The sequence below is a fragment of the Rhinatrema bivittatum genome, chromosome 12 (genome assembly GCF_901001135.1).
Source record: "Rhinatrema bivittatum chromosome 12, aRhiBiv1.1, whole genome shotgun sequence".
Lineage (NCBI taxonomy): Eukaryota > Metazoa > Chordata > Amphibia > Gymnophiona > Rhinatrematidae > Rhinatrema > Rhinatrema bivittatum.
In genome coordinates this window covers 72730186-72747550 of record NC_042626.1, presented here as the reverse complement: position 1 = coordinate 72747550, position 17365 = coordinate 72730186, and the positions used below count along the sequence as shown (strand labels likewise).

General features: G+C 48.3%; 1 protein-coding gene across 1 annotated transcript in view; it reads left to right on the top strand.

The window, feature by feature from the left end:
* The window catches only part of THRA (thyroid hormone receptor alpha), a 127699-nt gene that overhangs the window by 100463 nt on the left and 9871 nt on the right, over positions 1-17365 (top strand). The window contains exons 6-8 of the mRNA XM_029573608.1: positions 538-743; positions 16511-16657; positions 16980-17238. Coding sequence (XP_029429468.1) covers positions 538-743; positions 16511-16657; positions 16980-17238 — 612 coding nt within the window. The remainder of the gene's footprint in view (positions 1-537; positions 744-16510; positions 16658-16979; positions 17239-17365) is intronic.

Below are 17365 nucleotides of genomic sequence, written 5' to 3'. Positions count from 1 at the left end.
GTTTGTGTTGAGCAGTGCAGAATATGGGCAGGAATGGTCTCCCGTTTCCAGTGGCTTCTATGAAGAGCAGATTTTACCAGTAAAACCCCTGAACAGGATTGAGGAATTTGATGCTCCCCGAAGCCAAAAGCTGCCTTTAGTTTAGCAGAAATCTGACCTATGGACCTTAAAGACTCCTAGCAGGCTGGGTGGGGGCGAGCCTGTCGGCTGTGCCTCCGGCCTCGCCTGCGCTGTGGGATGGGAGGATTACAGAAACCACCGGCAGGGCCTCTCAAGGTGTCCGTGGCAGATCGGCGTTTGCGACTGGTTCTTTTCTGGAAGCAGTGTGCGCGCTCTTTCTCTGGTAACGTCACAAGCCCCACCCCCCCCCCCCCCCCCCCCGGAGCAGGGCCTGCCGAGGTCGGTTTTACGAGCAGTGCTATTCTTCCAGCCTGGGGGGGGGGGGGGAATGCCGGATCTGGGGGGGGGTGCAGGAGGAGGCGCTCGCTATCCAGCGATAACCAGATGTCTCTTTCTCCCTTCCCCCACCCACCCCAGTGGTACTGGACGACTCCAAACGGGTAGCCAAACGAAAACTAATCGAAGAGAACCGAGAGCGTCGGCGCAAGGAAGAGGTGATCAAAACTCTGCAGCACCGGCCAGAGCCCAGCAGCGAGGAGTGGGAGCTGATCCGCGTCGTCACGGAAGCGCATCGCAGCACCAACGCCCAGGGCAGCCACTGGAAGCAGAAACGGAAGTTCCTGGTGAGCCACCCCCGGGGCACCGATTAGGGGGGCAAAACGGGGCTGAGGGGGGTGGGGGCACGTGCAGCAGCTTCAGGCTCCATCTCTTCTTCCACATTCTCCACCCAATGTGTGAGTGCGCCTCCCCTAACAGCGCCCAGTGCTGATCAACTGCTTTTAATCAGAAGGGAAGCAGAGGGGGGGCGTCTTGCCTGTTAACCAGCTCCCATCCAATTAGGGTCACTAAACTGGGCCTGGTTTTGAAACCCCTGTCCTCATGGGCTCACCCTCCTATTCCTCTACAAAGTGGAGAACTACCAGTCCCAGCATACTTTACATTGTGGCTAGATTGTGAGTGCTGTTTAAGCTTCTCACGCCAAACTGATGATGGCTCCTTCTCACTCTCTTCCTCGCTCACGGGTTTGGTTTTCAAGGGAAATGCATTTGTAAGGCTCTCGCTTGAGAGAGGAGGGAGTTCTGATTGACCCTGGCACTGGGAGGTGGTCCCACAGCTAGGGTATTTGCACTTCTGGAATTGTCCTTCACAGCTTGTGGGAGTCTAGGAGCGGGTGGCACATGCAGCCCTTGAAATGGCCATGCTCATCACAACTCAGCGACCCCTACTGGTGGCAAGACAGTGGGACACTGGGATGGTGTGACTGCCGCACACAGATTATCTCTGAGCCGCTTCCCTGGGACCTGATGGTATGCTTTGCTATATTAACTTCAACAGTGTAATTAAATAATGACACCCCCCACCCCCCAGACAGATGTGTATACATCTGCATTTAAACATGCTGCAAGATTTGGACAGACAGGACAATTAGGAGTCTTCCCACAGAGCTTGCAGCCCTTTTGAAGGGAAACGCCCCACTGGAATATCTCTTCTGAAAATCCCACTGGTGCACCCAGCACAGGTACAGAGCGTGCACTGGAAAGGACATGTGGAGATTTGAGTCTGCAATTTCTATGCCTGGTTTCCTCCCTTGACCTCCCTCTACCCTCACTTCTGGTGTGCACTATCAGCAGAGCTTTGACATGCATGGAGGGGAGAGAATTGCCACAATTGTATTCACGTAAACATGAGTTTTTCCTCATAAAATTGTCTGATTATTGCCCCAAGAGGTATGTACGCACGCACATGGAATATACAGGGCAAAAGAGACCTATAGCTGTAGAGACGTGAGCACAGCCCCCTCCCCCACACCAGCACATGTAAGCTGGGGCCTGCTGGAGAGCGGCTGCATTTGGTTCATGTGTTGGTACAGGAGGAGCCGGCCTGGAGGTAGTAAAGCAAAGAAGCTGGGTGGGAAGGTGGAAGGAGAGGAAAGGTGTGGGGAGAGAGGATACGTGAGAGGAGGAGAGAATCTGGGGGTCGCGCATCACCACTTCCCCGGGGATGTTTCCTGCTGGTGGCAGCAGGCTGTGATTTTTGGTCAGTGGGCTAGCCAGTGCCAAAGGAATTGCCCCAGAAGAGGAAGGAAAGAGATGTTCACAAAAAACTGATTTCTCTTGAAAACAGCCTGTGCGGATGAGGCAGCTGCTGAGAGAGATGCTGGCATGGCCATGGCTCTCACGCCACCGTGCCAGGTACTCTGGAAGGGGGGAGGGTGCTAGAATTAGAAAACGCTAAAACAGAGGTGCCAGACCTGATGCCAAAGATTGAGCCTAATACTTTTATTGAGAGATCTGAGTGGTCCATGCCATATTTGAAATCATGAGAGACCCAGCATGAGGTTCTGGGTTGAGGCAATGCATTTGCTAGTTTTTTGCAGGTGGGCAGAAGAGTGGAACGTACAAGGGGTTTAGGACTAATCTATGCCCAACTGCTAAGGCAGCAGCAGCCGCAGACGGAGGGCTCGAAGCAGCTGGGATCATGGGAGTGGGTGTTGAAGGATCCTTCAGCACATGGTCTGTGGGTGGTGGGCCTTTGACTGGTCACAGGGCTCCCTCTAGTGGCCATGGAGGAGCAGTTGGACCCAACTCTGGGCCACTCTCCTGTACCAAGCATACCTCTGCGTGTGATGTCAGCATCAAAGCTGGAATTTTTTTTTGGCAGGTGAAAAAATTCCTCATGTTGTAACCCAGTATCATAGTAGGTGATAGCAGAAACTGCTAAGGCTTTATCCAGTTGCCAGCCATAGAGCAAAACCACCTCTAGGATGTCGCTCCTTCTCCGAGGAAAAAAAAGTATGGTAATGCTCACTCATGGCTGACATCGAATGGAGCCTCGATGCGGGAAACTTATGTCAAAGTTTCTAAAACTTTGACAAAGCACACTGAGCATGCCCAGCATGTGCTATATCACGTGGAATCCCTCATAAGAACATGCCATTCTGGGTCAGAACAAGTGTCCATCAAGCCGAGCATCCTGTTTCCAACAGTGGCCAATCCAGCCCATAAGAACCTGGCAAGTACCCAAAAACTAAACCTATCCCATGCCACTGATGCTATTAATAGCAGAGATTATTTTCTAAGTCAGCTTAATTAATAGCAGTTAATGTACTTCTCTTCCAAGAACTTATCCAATCCTTTTTTAAACCGAGCTACACTAACTGCACAAACCACAACCTCTGGCAACAAATTCCAGAGCTTAATTGTGCGTTGAGTGAAAAAGAACTTTCTCCGATTAGTTTTAAATGTGCTACTTGCTAACTACATGGAGTGCCCCCTAGTCTTTCTACTATCCGAAAGAATAAATAACCGATTCACATTTACCCGGTCTAGACCTCTGATGATTTTAAACATCTCTATCATATCCCCGCTCAGCCATCTCTTCTCCAAGCTGAAAAGTCCTAACCTCTTTAGTCTTTCCTCATAGGGGAGCTGCTCCATTCCCTTTATCATTTTGGTCGCCCTTCTCTGTACCTTCTCCATTGCGATTATATCTTTTTTGAGATGCAGCGACCAGAATTGTACACAGTATTCAAGGTGGGGTCTCACCATGGAGTGATACAGAGGCATTATGACATTTTCCGTTTTATTCACCATTCCCTTCCTAATAATTCCTAACATTCTGTTTGCTTTTTTGACTGCTGCAGCACACTGAGCCGACGATTTCAATGTGTTATCCACTATGACGCCTAGATCTCTTTCTTGGATTGTAGCACCTAATATGGAACCCAACATTGTGTAATTATAGCATGGGTTATTTTTCCTTATATGCATCACCTTGCACTTATCCACATTAAATTTCATCTGCCATTTGGATGACCAATTTTCCAGTCTCACAAGGTCTTCCTGCAATTTATCACAATCCATTTGTGATTTAACTACTCTGAATAATTTTGTATCATCTGCACATTCCTCTTCGTATTCCTTTCCAGATCATTTATAAATATATTGAAAAGTACGGGTCCCAATACAGATCCCCGAGGCACTCCACTGCCCACTCCCTTCCACTGAGAAAATTGTCCATTTAATGCTACTCTCTGTTTCCTGTCTTTTAGCCAGTTTGCAATCCATGAAAGGACAGCGCCACCTATCCCATGACACTTTACTTTTCTTAGAAGCCTCTCATGAGGAACTTTGTCAAACGCCTTCTGAAAATTCAAATACACTACATCTACTGGTTCACCTTTATCCACATGTTTATTAACTCCTTCAAAAAAGTGAAGCAGATTTGTGAGGCAAGACTTGCCTTGGGTAAAGCCATGCTGACTTTGTTCCATTAAACCATGTCTTTCTATATATTCTGTGATTTCGACCTTTAGAACACTTTCCACTATTTTTTCTGGCACTGAAGTCAGGCTATCCGGTCTGTAGTTTCCCGGATCGCCCCTGGAGCCCTTTTTAAATATTGGGGTTACATTTGCTATCCTCCAGTCTTCAGGTACAATGGATGATTTTAATGATAAGTTACAAATTTTTACTAATAGGTCTGAAATTTCATTTTTTAGTTCCTTCAGAACTCTGGGGTGTATACCATCTGGTCCAGGTGATTTACTACTCTTCAGTTTGTCAATCAGGCCTACCACATCTTCAGTCTCTTCCACGGAGCTGTAAGTCTCACGGTGTGATTGAACTCATAAGAACATAAGAAATTGCCATGCTGGGTCAGACCAAGGGTCCATCAAGCCCAGCATCCTGTTTCCAACAGAGGCCGAACCTGGCAATTACCCAAACATCTAGAAGATCCCATGCTACTGAAGCACTGATGCAATTAATAGCAGTGGCTATTCCCTAAGTAAACTTGATTTTTAGTTTTGTGGAAAACCTTTTTTGCTCTTCGTGTTTTTTGTAGTTTTTCCTCTTGTTTCCGTCGCCAGGTCTCTCTTTGTGTCTTCCCGTAGTGTTCCTAGTCAGGGGTTTCGGGTAAGTTTCCTTTCACGGTTGATTCCCCCCATAGTGGCGGTGCCCACCTGCTGCCATCGCTTTCAATTTCGTGGCCCTTTTATTTTGCCCCGTCTTGGCCACATGCAGTTTTCGCCGATGCCCCTGGTGCCCGAGGACCATGTCTGTCACTGATCCTCATGAGGTGTGTATCCTCTGCTTCTCGGCATCGCATGACATCCGGGTTTGCCACTTATGCGCCCAGATGATCCCGAAGGGACATCGGCTTCAACTCAATAAGATGGATCCGCTCTTCAGATCGAGACATTCTGAGCCATCTGCATCAGCCGTATCAGCATTGATGGGTCTTGGAGCTGCACTGATGGACACTGCACCATCGACATTGGCTGCACCATCGGTTCAGTCAATGCAACCGGCAGTTAGGGGTGCCAGAGACCCACCGTTGTCAATCTTCTCCGGGCTGAGGATGCTGGGTTCATCATCTTCGTCCTTGCACCGAGGAAAGACCTGGCTGATCATCGAGGGAAGTCTAAGAAGCATCAGCACCAGTCCCCGTCGATACACTGTGGGCGCAGGGTTGAACCGACTTTTGCAGCAATGCTTTGTGACCCCACAGTGAGGACAGCCCATTCTCTATCAATGCCGGGGGTCCGCAACAGTCTCCACCGGGCCTGATGTCAGTCACCGATCCCGCTTGCAGGTCCGATCTGGCCACCCCTCCTTCCTCCCAGTCGATGTTGGCATCGGCACTATTTAAGGAGGAGCTGGAGCATCGAGCCCAGCTTGCAGTGGATCGGGCACTACAGGGCTAAAAGTACTCATTGGTGAATTACCTACTCAACTGGCACTGTTTCCCAGGACAGCCCCAGTGCCCAGTTGGGCACTAATGCCTCCCCCTACTGATACAGTGGTCATTGCCGGTTCCTCCTTCGAGGAATCTACACCAAGGCCTGTAGCCCCCCCCCTCCCCGTCCAGTTCTACTGGTGCCTGTACCTCTGGACGAAGGCCGAGGACCTAGGGCCCCATCCCCTGTAGCATACAGTGAGGATGTGGGTCCCTATGACCCCTAGGGGGATGATCTGACTGAGTCGTCCTCCAAGGACTCTGGTCTCTTCCAGATGAGCGAATGAAGTCCCTGCCTGAGGACTTGACATTTGCAGGGTTTGTGAGGGTGATGGCAGAGGCCATCTCATTTCAACAAGAGAAGAATGCCAGGCATAAAATGCTTGACATCCTTCAGTTCATGGAGTCTCCTAAGGAAATCGTGGTGGTACCGGTACACAAGATCTTTCAGCTCTTCTATTTAATATATTTACCTCCTACCTCTCTGTCGCTTACTAGATAGTCTTAATTTGAATTTCAAAATCCATGCAGATGACATCCAATTTACAATACCTTTTTCTGATTCCAGGTCTAATACGTTTTCTTTATTACACATCTATTTACAGACCATAAAAACATGGCTATCCCACAATAGATTAAAACTCAATGCGTCCAAAACAGAATTAATATATTTATCATCTGTACCTGATTCAGCTCTTCAACCTCCACAAACATTTACATTTGAAAATCAGATCATTCCCATAAAAAACCATGCAAGAAATCTAGGTATGATTGACTCTAAACTATCCATGACAACTAACATATCCGAAACAGTCTAAAAATCCTTCTTCAAATTATTCATGCTCAAAAAACTCAAACCATTGGGGTAGATTTTAAGAGGCGCGCGAACAGCCTACTTTTGCTTGCGCATCAGACTCAAGCAAAAGTACGCTGGATTTTAGTAGATACGCGCGGAGCCGCGCGTATCCACTAAAATCCTGGATCGGCGCGCGCAAGGCTATCGATTTTGTATAGCCTGCGCGCGCCGAGCCGCGCTGCCTCCCCCCGTTCCCTCCAAGGCCGCTCCGAAATCGGAGCGGCCTCGGAGGGAACTTTCCTTTGCCCTCCCCTCACCTTAACCTCCCTTCCCCTACCTAACCCACCCACCCGGCCCTGTCTACACCCCCCCCTTACCGTTGTCGGGGGATTTACGCCTCCCGGAGGGAGACGTAAATCCCCGCGCGCCAGCGGGCCTGCTGCGCGCCGGGCCGCGACCTGGGGGTGGGTACGGAGGGCGCGGCCACGCCCCCGGGCCGTAGCCACGCCCCGTACCCGCCCCCAAAACGCGGCCGACACGCCCCCGAAACGCCGCGTCGACCGGGCCCGCCCCCCGACACGCCCCCCTCCGAAAACCCCGGGACGTACGCGAGTCCCGGGGTCTGCGCGCGCCGGTAGGCCTATGTAAAATAGGCTTACCAGCGCGCAGGGCCCTGCTCGCCTAAATCCGCCCGGTTTTGGGCGGATTTAGGCGAGCAGGGCGCTGAAAATCCGCCCCATTATTAACAACGACTGACTTTCAATCAATAACTCAAGCTTTAATACTATCCAAACTTGACTACTGTAACTCTTCATACCTGGGTCTACCCCTATCAACGCTACATCCACTACAGCTTGTTCAGAATGCAGCTGCTAGAACCATATTCAACCTACCAAGATCAGAACACATCACACCTATATTACAACTACTACACTGGCTTCCGATTACTTATCGTATAACCTATAAACTATTAACTACCATCCATAATTTACTCTGTACTACAAATACCGTTTGGCTTTGCTCACTTCTACATATTTATAGACCCCCACGACAACTCCGTTCAATGGACAAATGCATCTTAGAAATTCCCTCAGTTAAATCAGCAACGTTAGAACTTACTCGAAAACGTGCATTTTCTGTAGCAGGACCAATCCAGTGGAACGCCCTACCAGATCACTTAAGATTGACAGTTAATCATAATGAATTCAAGAAAAAACTAAAAACTTATTTGTTTAACAAAGCTTTCAACATTCAGTAACACAATCTGCTTAAAGATGTACTCAGACCTAATGTAACTAAATGTAATGTATTCGTTTTAATGTGCGTACTATTTTTATGAATGTTATGTTTTTGTAAACCGCCTAGATGGGCAGGTACCTGCCTTATTCGTGCGGTATATAAGAATTTTAAATAAATAAATAAGATCCTTAAGGAGTTGCTGAGGATTTGGGAACACCTCCTCACAGTGCCTCCCATTAATAAGAAGGTTGACGGGATCTACCTTATCCAGAAGGCTGCCGGATTCGATAACTGTCAGCTGCCTCTTCAGGCGATGGTGGTCGAATCCGCTATCAAGAAGGCCAAACGCTCTCGTATCCATTCCTCTGTGCCCCTGGGGAAGGACCTGGGAGGAAGGTGTTCCAAAGCACCTTGCTTATTGCCCACAAGCTGTACATGAGTCAGTACTTGTGGGACATCTGGAAGTAGGTGCAGAAGATGGCTGAGCAGCTGCCGCAACAGCAGCAAGACGCCCTTGTGTCGCTGTTGCCCAGGGGTCTGGAGTGTGGGAAATAAGAGGTCTATGCAACCTACAATGTGTTCAAGACAGCATCCAGAGTCTCTGCAGCAGGAATTGCCACCCGCAGAATGGCATGGCAGCAGGCCTCTGATCTCCTACCGGAAGTACAGGAACAACTCGTTGGAGAGAATCTCTTCAGAGATAAGGTGAGGGATGCTGTGGCCCAACTCCAGGACCACCATGAAACCCTCCAACAACTCTCCGCCGATACGCTGAACCAGGAGACCGTCGAGACGGAGGCCAAGGAAGTCTTTCACCTAAGGAATTACTATCCTTTGCCTCCTCACTCCCGTGGCCATCCCAGGTAGCATAGATCTTCCAAGCCCCAGCCGGCTCCTCTGTCAACTCTGGGAACGGTGTTTTGACTTGGCCGCAGGGAGTATAAACCAGTCACTCATTACCAGGGCGATGGACCCTCCGGTTGAAGGCAGGCTGCAGTTCTTTGCAAACCAGTGATCCAATGTAACCTTGGACCAGTGGGTTCTATCCATCATCTGTCAGGGATACCAATTGAATCTATTGAGTGTCCCACCAAATTGCCTCCATGACCATATTGGTGGCAGGTAGCGCATCAGGAGGTACTTCAAAAAGAGCTCTCCTCCCTCTTAATGGCCAGAGCAGTCGAGCTTTTTCCACCAGGGCAAAGAGGGCGGGGATTCTATTCCAGGTACTTCCTGATTCCAAAGAGAACAGGAGGACTCCATCCCATCCTAAACCTAAGGGCCTTGAACAAATTTCTAAGAAAAGAAATGTCCAAGATAATTTCCCTGGGTACCTTAATCCTCCCTTTTGCAACAAGGGAACTTGCTATGCTTCCTCTACTTAAGTCGCACACATCCACATCGAGATCTTCCTCTGTCGCAGGAAGTTTCTCCAATTCATGGTGGGAAATCAGCACTTTCAGTACTGGGTGTTACTGTTTGGGCTTGTGTCCACCCCATGGGTCTTCACAAAATGCCTGGCTGGGAGTGCATATTTTCCCGTACATAGACGATTGGCTGGTCAAGAGCACGTCTCAGGCAGGGGCTGTTGGGTCCATGCGCTTGACCATTCAAGTGTTGGAGTCACTAGGATTCGTTCTCAACTACCCAAAGTCCCATCTCAGCCCGTCACTTCAACTAGACTTCATAGGAGCTCTGCTAGATACGACTCAGGCCAGGCCTTTCTGACTCGCTAGAGGGCTGTCACCTTGGCGACCATAGCAGCAGAGATTCAACGGAGCCAGCAGGTGTCAGCCTGGCACATGTTGAAGCTGTTGGGCCACATGGCCACAACCATCCACGTCACTCCCTTGGCACGTTTACACATGTGCAGAGCCCAATGGTCCCTGAGGTCACAGTGACGCCAAGCCACTCAAAACCTCCAGGATTGCATCCAAATCACCCCGTCCCTCAGGGACTCATTGTCCTGGTGGCGGGTACTTTCCAGCATACGCAAATTGTGCTAACCACGGATGCAGCTACCCTGGGGTGGGGAGCTCATGAGGATGGACTCTGTACTCAGGGACTGTGGTCTGCTCAGGAACGTTCTTGTCAAATCAACTTCCTGGAGCTTTGGGCAAACAGGTTTGCGCTATGGGCTTTCAGAGAGAGACTGTCTAACAGAGTCGTTCTGATCTAGACCGACAACCTGGTTGCCGTGTGGTATGTCAACAAGCAGGGAGGTACGGGATCGTACCTCCTGTGTCAGGAAGCGGTCCTGATCTGGTCGTGAGCCCTGTCCCGGGGATGCTGCTCAGGGCTATGTACTTGGCCAGCACGGAGAACGTGGTAGCGGACAGACTGAGCAGTGCCTTCAGAACCCATGAGTGGTCCCTGGACCAGGGGGGTAGCGAATTGTATATTCCTCTTCCTGAGGGAGCCCTGACGTAGATCTGTTCATGTCTCCCTGCAACAGGAAGGTGCCTCTCTTCTGCTCCCTGCACAGAAAAGACTGAAAACTAGCCTCGGATGCCCTTGTCTGTCACTGGGGCAAGGGTCTTCTGTATGCATTTCCTCAGATCTCCTTAGTGTCGAATACTCTCTTGGAGATTTGCGAGGACAAAGAGATTATGATTCTCATAGCCCCTCATTGACCGAGACAGACAACTCCCGAAGGAGTAGAAACCAGGCCTAACTGGAAACCGAGCAGTCTGGGGGCTTCCCCAGATCTCATCAGGCAAGAACAAGGCAGGATGCAGCATCCCAGCCTCGAGGTCACTTTCAGCCTGGATGTTGAGAGGTTAAGCCTGCAGCCGCTTGATCTTTCAGAGGATGTCTCTCTGGTCCCGGTGGCTTCCAGAAAGCCTTCCACTAGAAAGTCCTATGGACTGAAGTGGAGGAGGTTTTCTGAGTGGTGTGAGCACTCCTGCCCCACACAAACTGCTTAATTACCTTCTGCACCTATCTGAAGCTGGTTTAAAGACCTACTCTGTTAGAATTCATCTTAGTTCAATTGGCACATTCCACCATGGTGTAGATAGTACGCCCATCTCTATACAGGGTATAGTTGAACATTTCACGCGGGGCCTGCTTCCTAACCCTTCCCTCCTGGGCCTACTGCCCAGGAAGGAAGGGTTAGGTCGGCCGTCATAGTTGGTGATTCGATTATTAGCAATGTAGACAGCTGGGTGGCTGGTGGGCGTGAGGATCGCCTGGTAACTTGCCTACCTGGTGCGAAGGTGGCGGACCTCACGCGTCACCTAGATAGGATTTTAGACAGTGCTGGGGAGGAGCCGGCTGTCGTGGTACACGTGGGAACCAACGACATAGGAAAATGTGGGAGGGAGGTTCTGGAAGCCAAATTTAGGCTCTTAGGTAGAAAGATTAAATCCAGAACCTCCAGGGTAGCATTCTCTGAAATGCTCCCTGTTCCATGCGCAGGTCACCAGAGGCAGGCAGAGCTCCGGAGTCTCAATGCGTGGATGAGACGATGGTGCAAGGAAGAGGGATTCAGTTTTGTTAGGAACTGGGGAACCTTTTGGGGAAGGGGGAGTCTCTTCTGAAGGGATGGGCTCCACCTTAACCAGGGTGGAACCAGACTGCTGGCGCTAACCTTTACAAAGGAGATAGAGCAGCTTTTAAACTAGAACAAAGGGAAAAGCCGACAGTCGCTCAGCAGCGCATGGTTCGGAGAGAGAGGTATCTTTAAAGGATACTAATGATGCATTAGAATTAGGGCATCCCGACAGTGAGGTTCCAATAATTAGAAAAATAATCCAAGTGCCTGTAACTAAAAACTCACCTGAGCTAAAAAATTCTAACTTATCCCTATCAATTAAAAAGCAGAATGAAAATACAAACAAAAAACAAACTTTGAAATGTTTGTATGCTAATGCCAGAAGTCTAAGAAGTAAGATGGGAGAATTAGAATGTATAGCAGTGAATGATGACATAGACTTAATTGGCATCTCAGAGACATGGTAGAAAGAGGATAACCAATGGGACAGTGCTATACCGGGGTACAAATTATATCGCAATAACAAAGAGGAACACTCGGGAGGAGGTGTGGCGCTTTATGTCCGGGATGGCATAGAGTCCAACATGAGACTGCATGAGACTACATACAAAATTGAATCTTTATGGGTAGAAATCCCTTGTGTGTCAGGGAAGACTATAGTGATAGGGGTATACTACCGTCCACCTGGTCAAGATGGTGAGACGGACAGTGAAATGCTAAGAGAAATTAGGGAAGCTAACCAAATTGGTAGTGCAGTAATAATGGGAGTCTTCAATTACCCCAATATTGACTGGGTAAATGTATCATCAGGTCACGCTAGAGAGATAACGTTCCTGGATGGAATAAATTATAGCTTTATGGAGCAATTGGTTCAGGAACCGATGAGAGAGGGAGCAATTTTAGATCTAATTCTCAGTGGAGCACAGGACTTGGTGAGAGAGGTAAGGGTGGTGGGGCCGCTTGGCAATAGTGATCATAATATGATCAAATTTGATTTAATGACTGGAAGAGGAACAGTGTGCAAATCCAAGGCTCTCGTGCTAAACTTTCAAAAGGGAAACTTTGATAAAATGAGAAAAATTGTTAGAAAAAAACTGAAAGGAGCAGCTACAAAAGTAAAAAATGTCCAAGAGGCGTGGTCATTGTTAAAAAATACCATTCTAGAAGCACGGTCCAGATGTATTCCACACATTAAGAAAGGTGGAAAGAAGGCTAAACGATTACCGGCATGGTTAAAAGGGGAGGTGAAAGAAGCTATTTTAGCCAAAAGATCTTCATTCAAAAATTGGAAGAAGGATCCAACAGAAGAAAATAGGATAAAGCATAAACGTTGGCAAGTTAAATGTAAGACATTGATAAGACAGGCTAAGAGAGAATTTGAAAAGAAGTTGGCTGTAGAGGCAAAAACTCACAGTAAAAACTTTTTTAAATATATCCGAAGCAGAAAGCCTGTGAGGGAGTCAGTTGGACCGTTAGATGATCGAGGGGTTAAAGGGGCACTTAGAGAAGATAAGGCCATCGCGGAAAGATTAAATGATTTCTTTGCTTCGGTGTTTACTGGAGAGGATGTTGTGGAGGTACCCGTAATGGAGAAGGTTTTCATGGGTAATGATTCAGATGTACTTAATCAAATCACGGTGAACCTAGAAGATGTGGTAGGCCTGATTGACAAACTGAAGAGTAGTAAATCACCTGGACCGGATGGTATACACCCCAGAGTTCTGAAGGAAATAAAAAATGAAATTTCAGACCTATTAGTAAAAATTTGTAACTTATCATTAAAATCATCCATTGTACCTGAAGACTGGAGGATAGCAAATGTAACCCCAATATTTAAAAAGGGCTCCAGGGGCAATTCGGGAAACTACAGACCGGTTAGCCTGACTTCAGTGCCAGGAACAATAGTGGAAAGTGTTCTAAACATCAAAATCACAGAACATATAGAAAGACATGGTTTAATGGAACAAAGTCAGCATGGCTTTACCCAGGGCAAGTCTTGCCTCACAAATCTGCTTCACTTTTTTGAAGGAGTTAATAAACATGTGGATAAAGGTTAACCGGTAGATGTAGTATACTTGTATTTTCAGAAGGCGTTTGACAAAGTTCCTCATGACAGGCTTCTAGGAAAAGTAAAAAGTCATGGGATAGGTGGCGCTGTCCTTTCATGGATTGCAAACTGGCTAAAAGACAGAAAACAGAGAGTAGGATTAAATGGGCAATTTTCTCAGTGGAAGGGAGTGGGCAGTGGAGTGCCTCAGGGACCTGTATTGGGACCCTTACTGTTCAATATATTTATAAATGATCTGGAAAGAAATACGACGAGTGAGATAATCAAATTTGCAGATGACACAAAATTGTTCAGAGTAGTTAAATCACAAGCAGATTGTGATAAATTGCAGGAAGACCTTGTGAGACTGGAAAATTGGGCATCCAAATGGCAGATGAAATTTAATGTGGATAAGTGCAAGGTGATGCATTTAGGGAAAAATAACCCATGCTATAATTACACGATGTTGGGTTCCATATTAGGTGCTACAACCCAAGAAAGAGATCTAGGTGTCATAGTGGATAACACATTGAAATCGTCGGTTCAGTGTGCTGCGGCAGTCAAAAAAGCAAACAGAATGTTGGGAATTATTAGAAAAGGAATGATGAATAAAACAGAAAATGTCATAATGCCTCTGTATCGCTCCATGGTGAGACCGCACCTTGAATACTGTGTACAATTCTGGTCGCCGCATCTCAAAAAAGATATAATTGCGATGGAGAAGGTACAGAGAAGGGCTACCAAAATGATAAGGGGAATGGAACAACTCCCCTATGAGGGAAGACTAAAGAGGTTAGGACTTTTCAGCTTGAAGAAGAGACGACTGAGGGGGGATATGATAGAGGTGTTTAAAATCATGAGAGGTCTAGAACGGGTAGATGTGAATCGGTTATTTACTCTTTCGGATAGTAGAAAGACTAGGGGACACTCCATGAAGTTAGCATGGGGCACATTTAAAACTAATCGGAGAAAGTTCTTTTTTACTCAACGCACAATTAAACTCTGGAATTTGTTGCCAGAGAATGTGGTTCGTGCAGTTAGTATAGCTGTGTTTAAAAAAGGATTGGATAAGTTCTTGGAGGAGAAGTCCATTACCTGCTATTAAGTTCACTTAGAGAATAGCCACTGCCATTAGCAATGGTTACATGGAATAGACTTAGTTTTTGGGTACTTGCCAGGTTCTTATGGCCTGGATTGGCCACTGTTGGAAACAGGATGCTGGGCTTGATGGACCCTTGGTCTGACCCAGTATGGCATTTTCTTATGTTCTTATGTAGGTTAGGACTTTTCAGCTTGGAGAAGAGATGGCTGAGGGAGGATATGATAGAGATGTTTAAAATCATGAGAGGTCTAGAACGGGTAGATGTGAATCGGTTATTTACTCTTTCGGATAGTAGAAAAACTAGGGGGCACTCCATGAAGTTAGCATGGGGCACTTTTAAAACTAATCGGAGAAAGTTCTTTTTTACTCAACGTACAATTAAACTCTGGAATTTGTTGCCAGAGGATGTGGTTAGTGCAGTTAGTATAGCTGTGTTTAAAAAAGGATTGGATAAGTTCTTGGAGGAGAAGTCAATTACCTGCTATTAAGTTCACTTAGAGAATAGCCACTGCCATTAGCAATGGTTACATGGAATAGACTTAGTTTTTGGGTACTTGCCAGGTTCTTATGGCCTGGATTGGCCACTGTTGGAAACGGGATGCTGGGCTTGATGGACCCTTCTTATGTTCTTATATTCTTAAACAGAGTATCCAGTTGGCTATCAGATTGCTTCTCCTTCTGTTATGCCCAGGCGGGACTGCATCTTTGGGGTTATGTCAAGACTCATTCTGACAGAGCCATGGCAGCATCGGTGGCTCACTTGTGAGCAGACCCTGTAGAGATCTGCAAGATTGTGATCTAGATTTGACTCCACACATTCGCATCCCACTATTGTCTGGATAGGGATGGCCAACGTGTCATAGGTTTGGCCGGTCTGTCCTTTCGAACCTGTTTGAGGTGTAAAGCCCAACTCTCCCAACCTAGAATCTATTGGGTGGGTTCACGCTGTCTCCCCTCTGTTACCAACAGCACCGGTTGGCACCTGGTTAGGTGTCTGATCCCCTTTTGTGTTGGGGAGCAGCGTGTAGCTAGGGATTCACTTTTGTATGAGGACTACCAACCTGCTTGTCTTCGGAGAAAGCGGAGTTGATCTCCAAAGACAGCAGGATGTTAGTCCTCACGAAACCTGCCCGTCATCCCGTGGAGTTGGGTTTCTCCTATTTTTATTTTTAATCGTAATTCTGTGTTTCGAGACTGAAGAGGAACTCTGCGTGGACGTGTTGAATAGGGCGTGCTGGGCATGCTCAGTTTGCCTAGTCAAAGTTCTAGAAACTTTGGCATAATTTTTCTGCATCGGGGCTCCATCTGGTAATTTCACTCATGTGTGAGGACTAACATCCTGCTGTTCTCTGAGAACATCTGTTTCAGGTGAACAACTCTGCATTATCCAGGACAGATTTTGGTGTGTTTCCCATCCTGGGTAGACGAGCGTACAAGAATCCATTCTAAGCCCAGGCCCATCCCCACTGCCCTCCATGATTTACCACCAAATTTGCAATAATCTAAACAGCTACCAAAATGTAGTAAGGCTATTGCCCAAACATCCAACCTCCTATGACCCAGTGGTCTGCGCCGACCTGGCTGGGTTCTAGGGAATTGCATCCTGCTGATGGTCTGCAGGATCACTAGGTCGTGCTTCTTTTCTCTCCCCGGGCCCTTGCCTTTGCTCTTGAGGGAGTGAGCAGTGTCATTCTTACTGACGCACATCTGGAAACCTTGAGCACTATGCTGTGGGCAGGCTGTAACACTATAATGGTGAAACATTATGGAAGGAGGAACCTGCTGCTCTGTCTTGTCCCCTACAGAAATCGAGGCATCCTGACATAAATGCATCTGTTGTGCCCTATCTGGGTCATGGGGCAACACATTTCTTGCCTCTGTGTATCTGAAATTTATCGGATCTTGGTTTTTAAAACCACAATACTACTACTAATAATAAAAATCCACCCTCCCTTTCCTGTCCCTTCCCAGCCAGAAGACATCGGTCAGTCGCCTGTGGCTGCCATGCCGGACGGAGACAAGGTGGATCTAGAAGCGTTCAGCGAGTTTACAAAAATAATCACCCCAGCTATCACCCGGGTGGTAGACTTTGCCAAAAAGTTACCAATGTTTTCTGAGGTAGGTAGTGCCGGAGCCGGACGCCGCTTTGAAATGCTCTGACGGTGGCAGGGCCTGGCTTCATCTCTGCCTGTGGTTTCCGATTGCAGTGTGCAAAGCCTGACCCCTCCCGCCCTCTTCCACGCTCCCTGCGCTGCTTGTGGGGAAAGCCTGAGCCCTGGCCCTTTCAGAATTGGTGCTGGATGCAGGGTAGGACGCGGTGTGTGCCCCTGCCCATGCTGTGCCCACCTGGCACTGGGCCTGTTTCCCCCAGGCACTGACGGCACTGCCTCCCATCTCTCTCTCTCTCTCTCCCCCCCCCCCCCCCCCCCCCCCCGCACAGCTGCCTTGTGAAGATCAGATCATCCTCCTGAAAGGCTGCTGCATGGAGATCATGTCCCTGCGAGCAGCTGTAAGGTACGACCCCGAAAGCGAGACGTTAACACTAAGCGGAGAGATGGCCGTGAAGAGGGAGCAGCTGAAGAACGGGGGGCTCGGGGTGGTGTCCGACGCCATCTTCGACCTGGGCAAGTCGCTCTCGGCTTTTAACCTGGACGACACGGAGGTGGCCCTGCTGCAGGCTGTCCTGCTCATGTCCTCGGGTGAGTCCCTAAGGCAGGGGAGACGGACCCTGCAGCTCGTACTGAGCTGGCTTGTGCCCGTGCGGGTGGGGGTCTCGGGGGGGCGCAGTAGCAGTGTCCATCTTTCAATGACTGGAGGGTGGGGGAA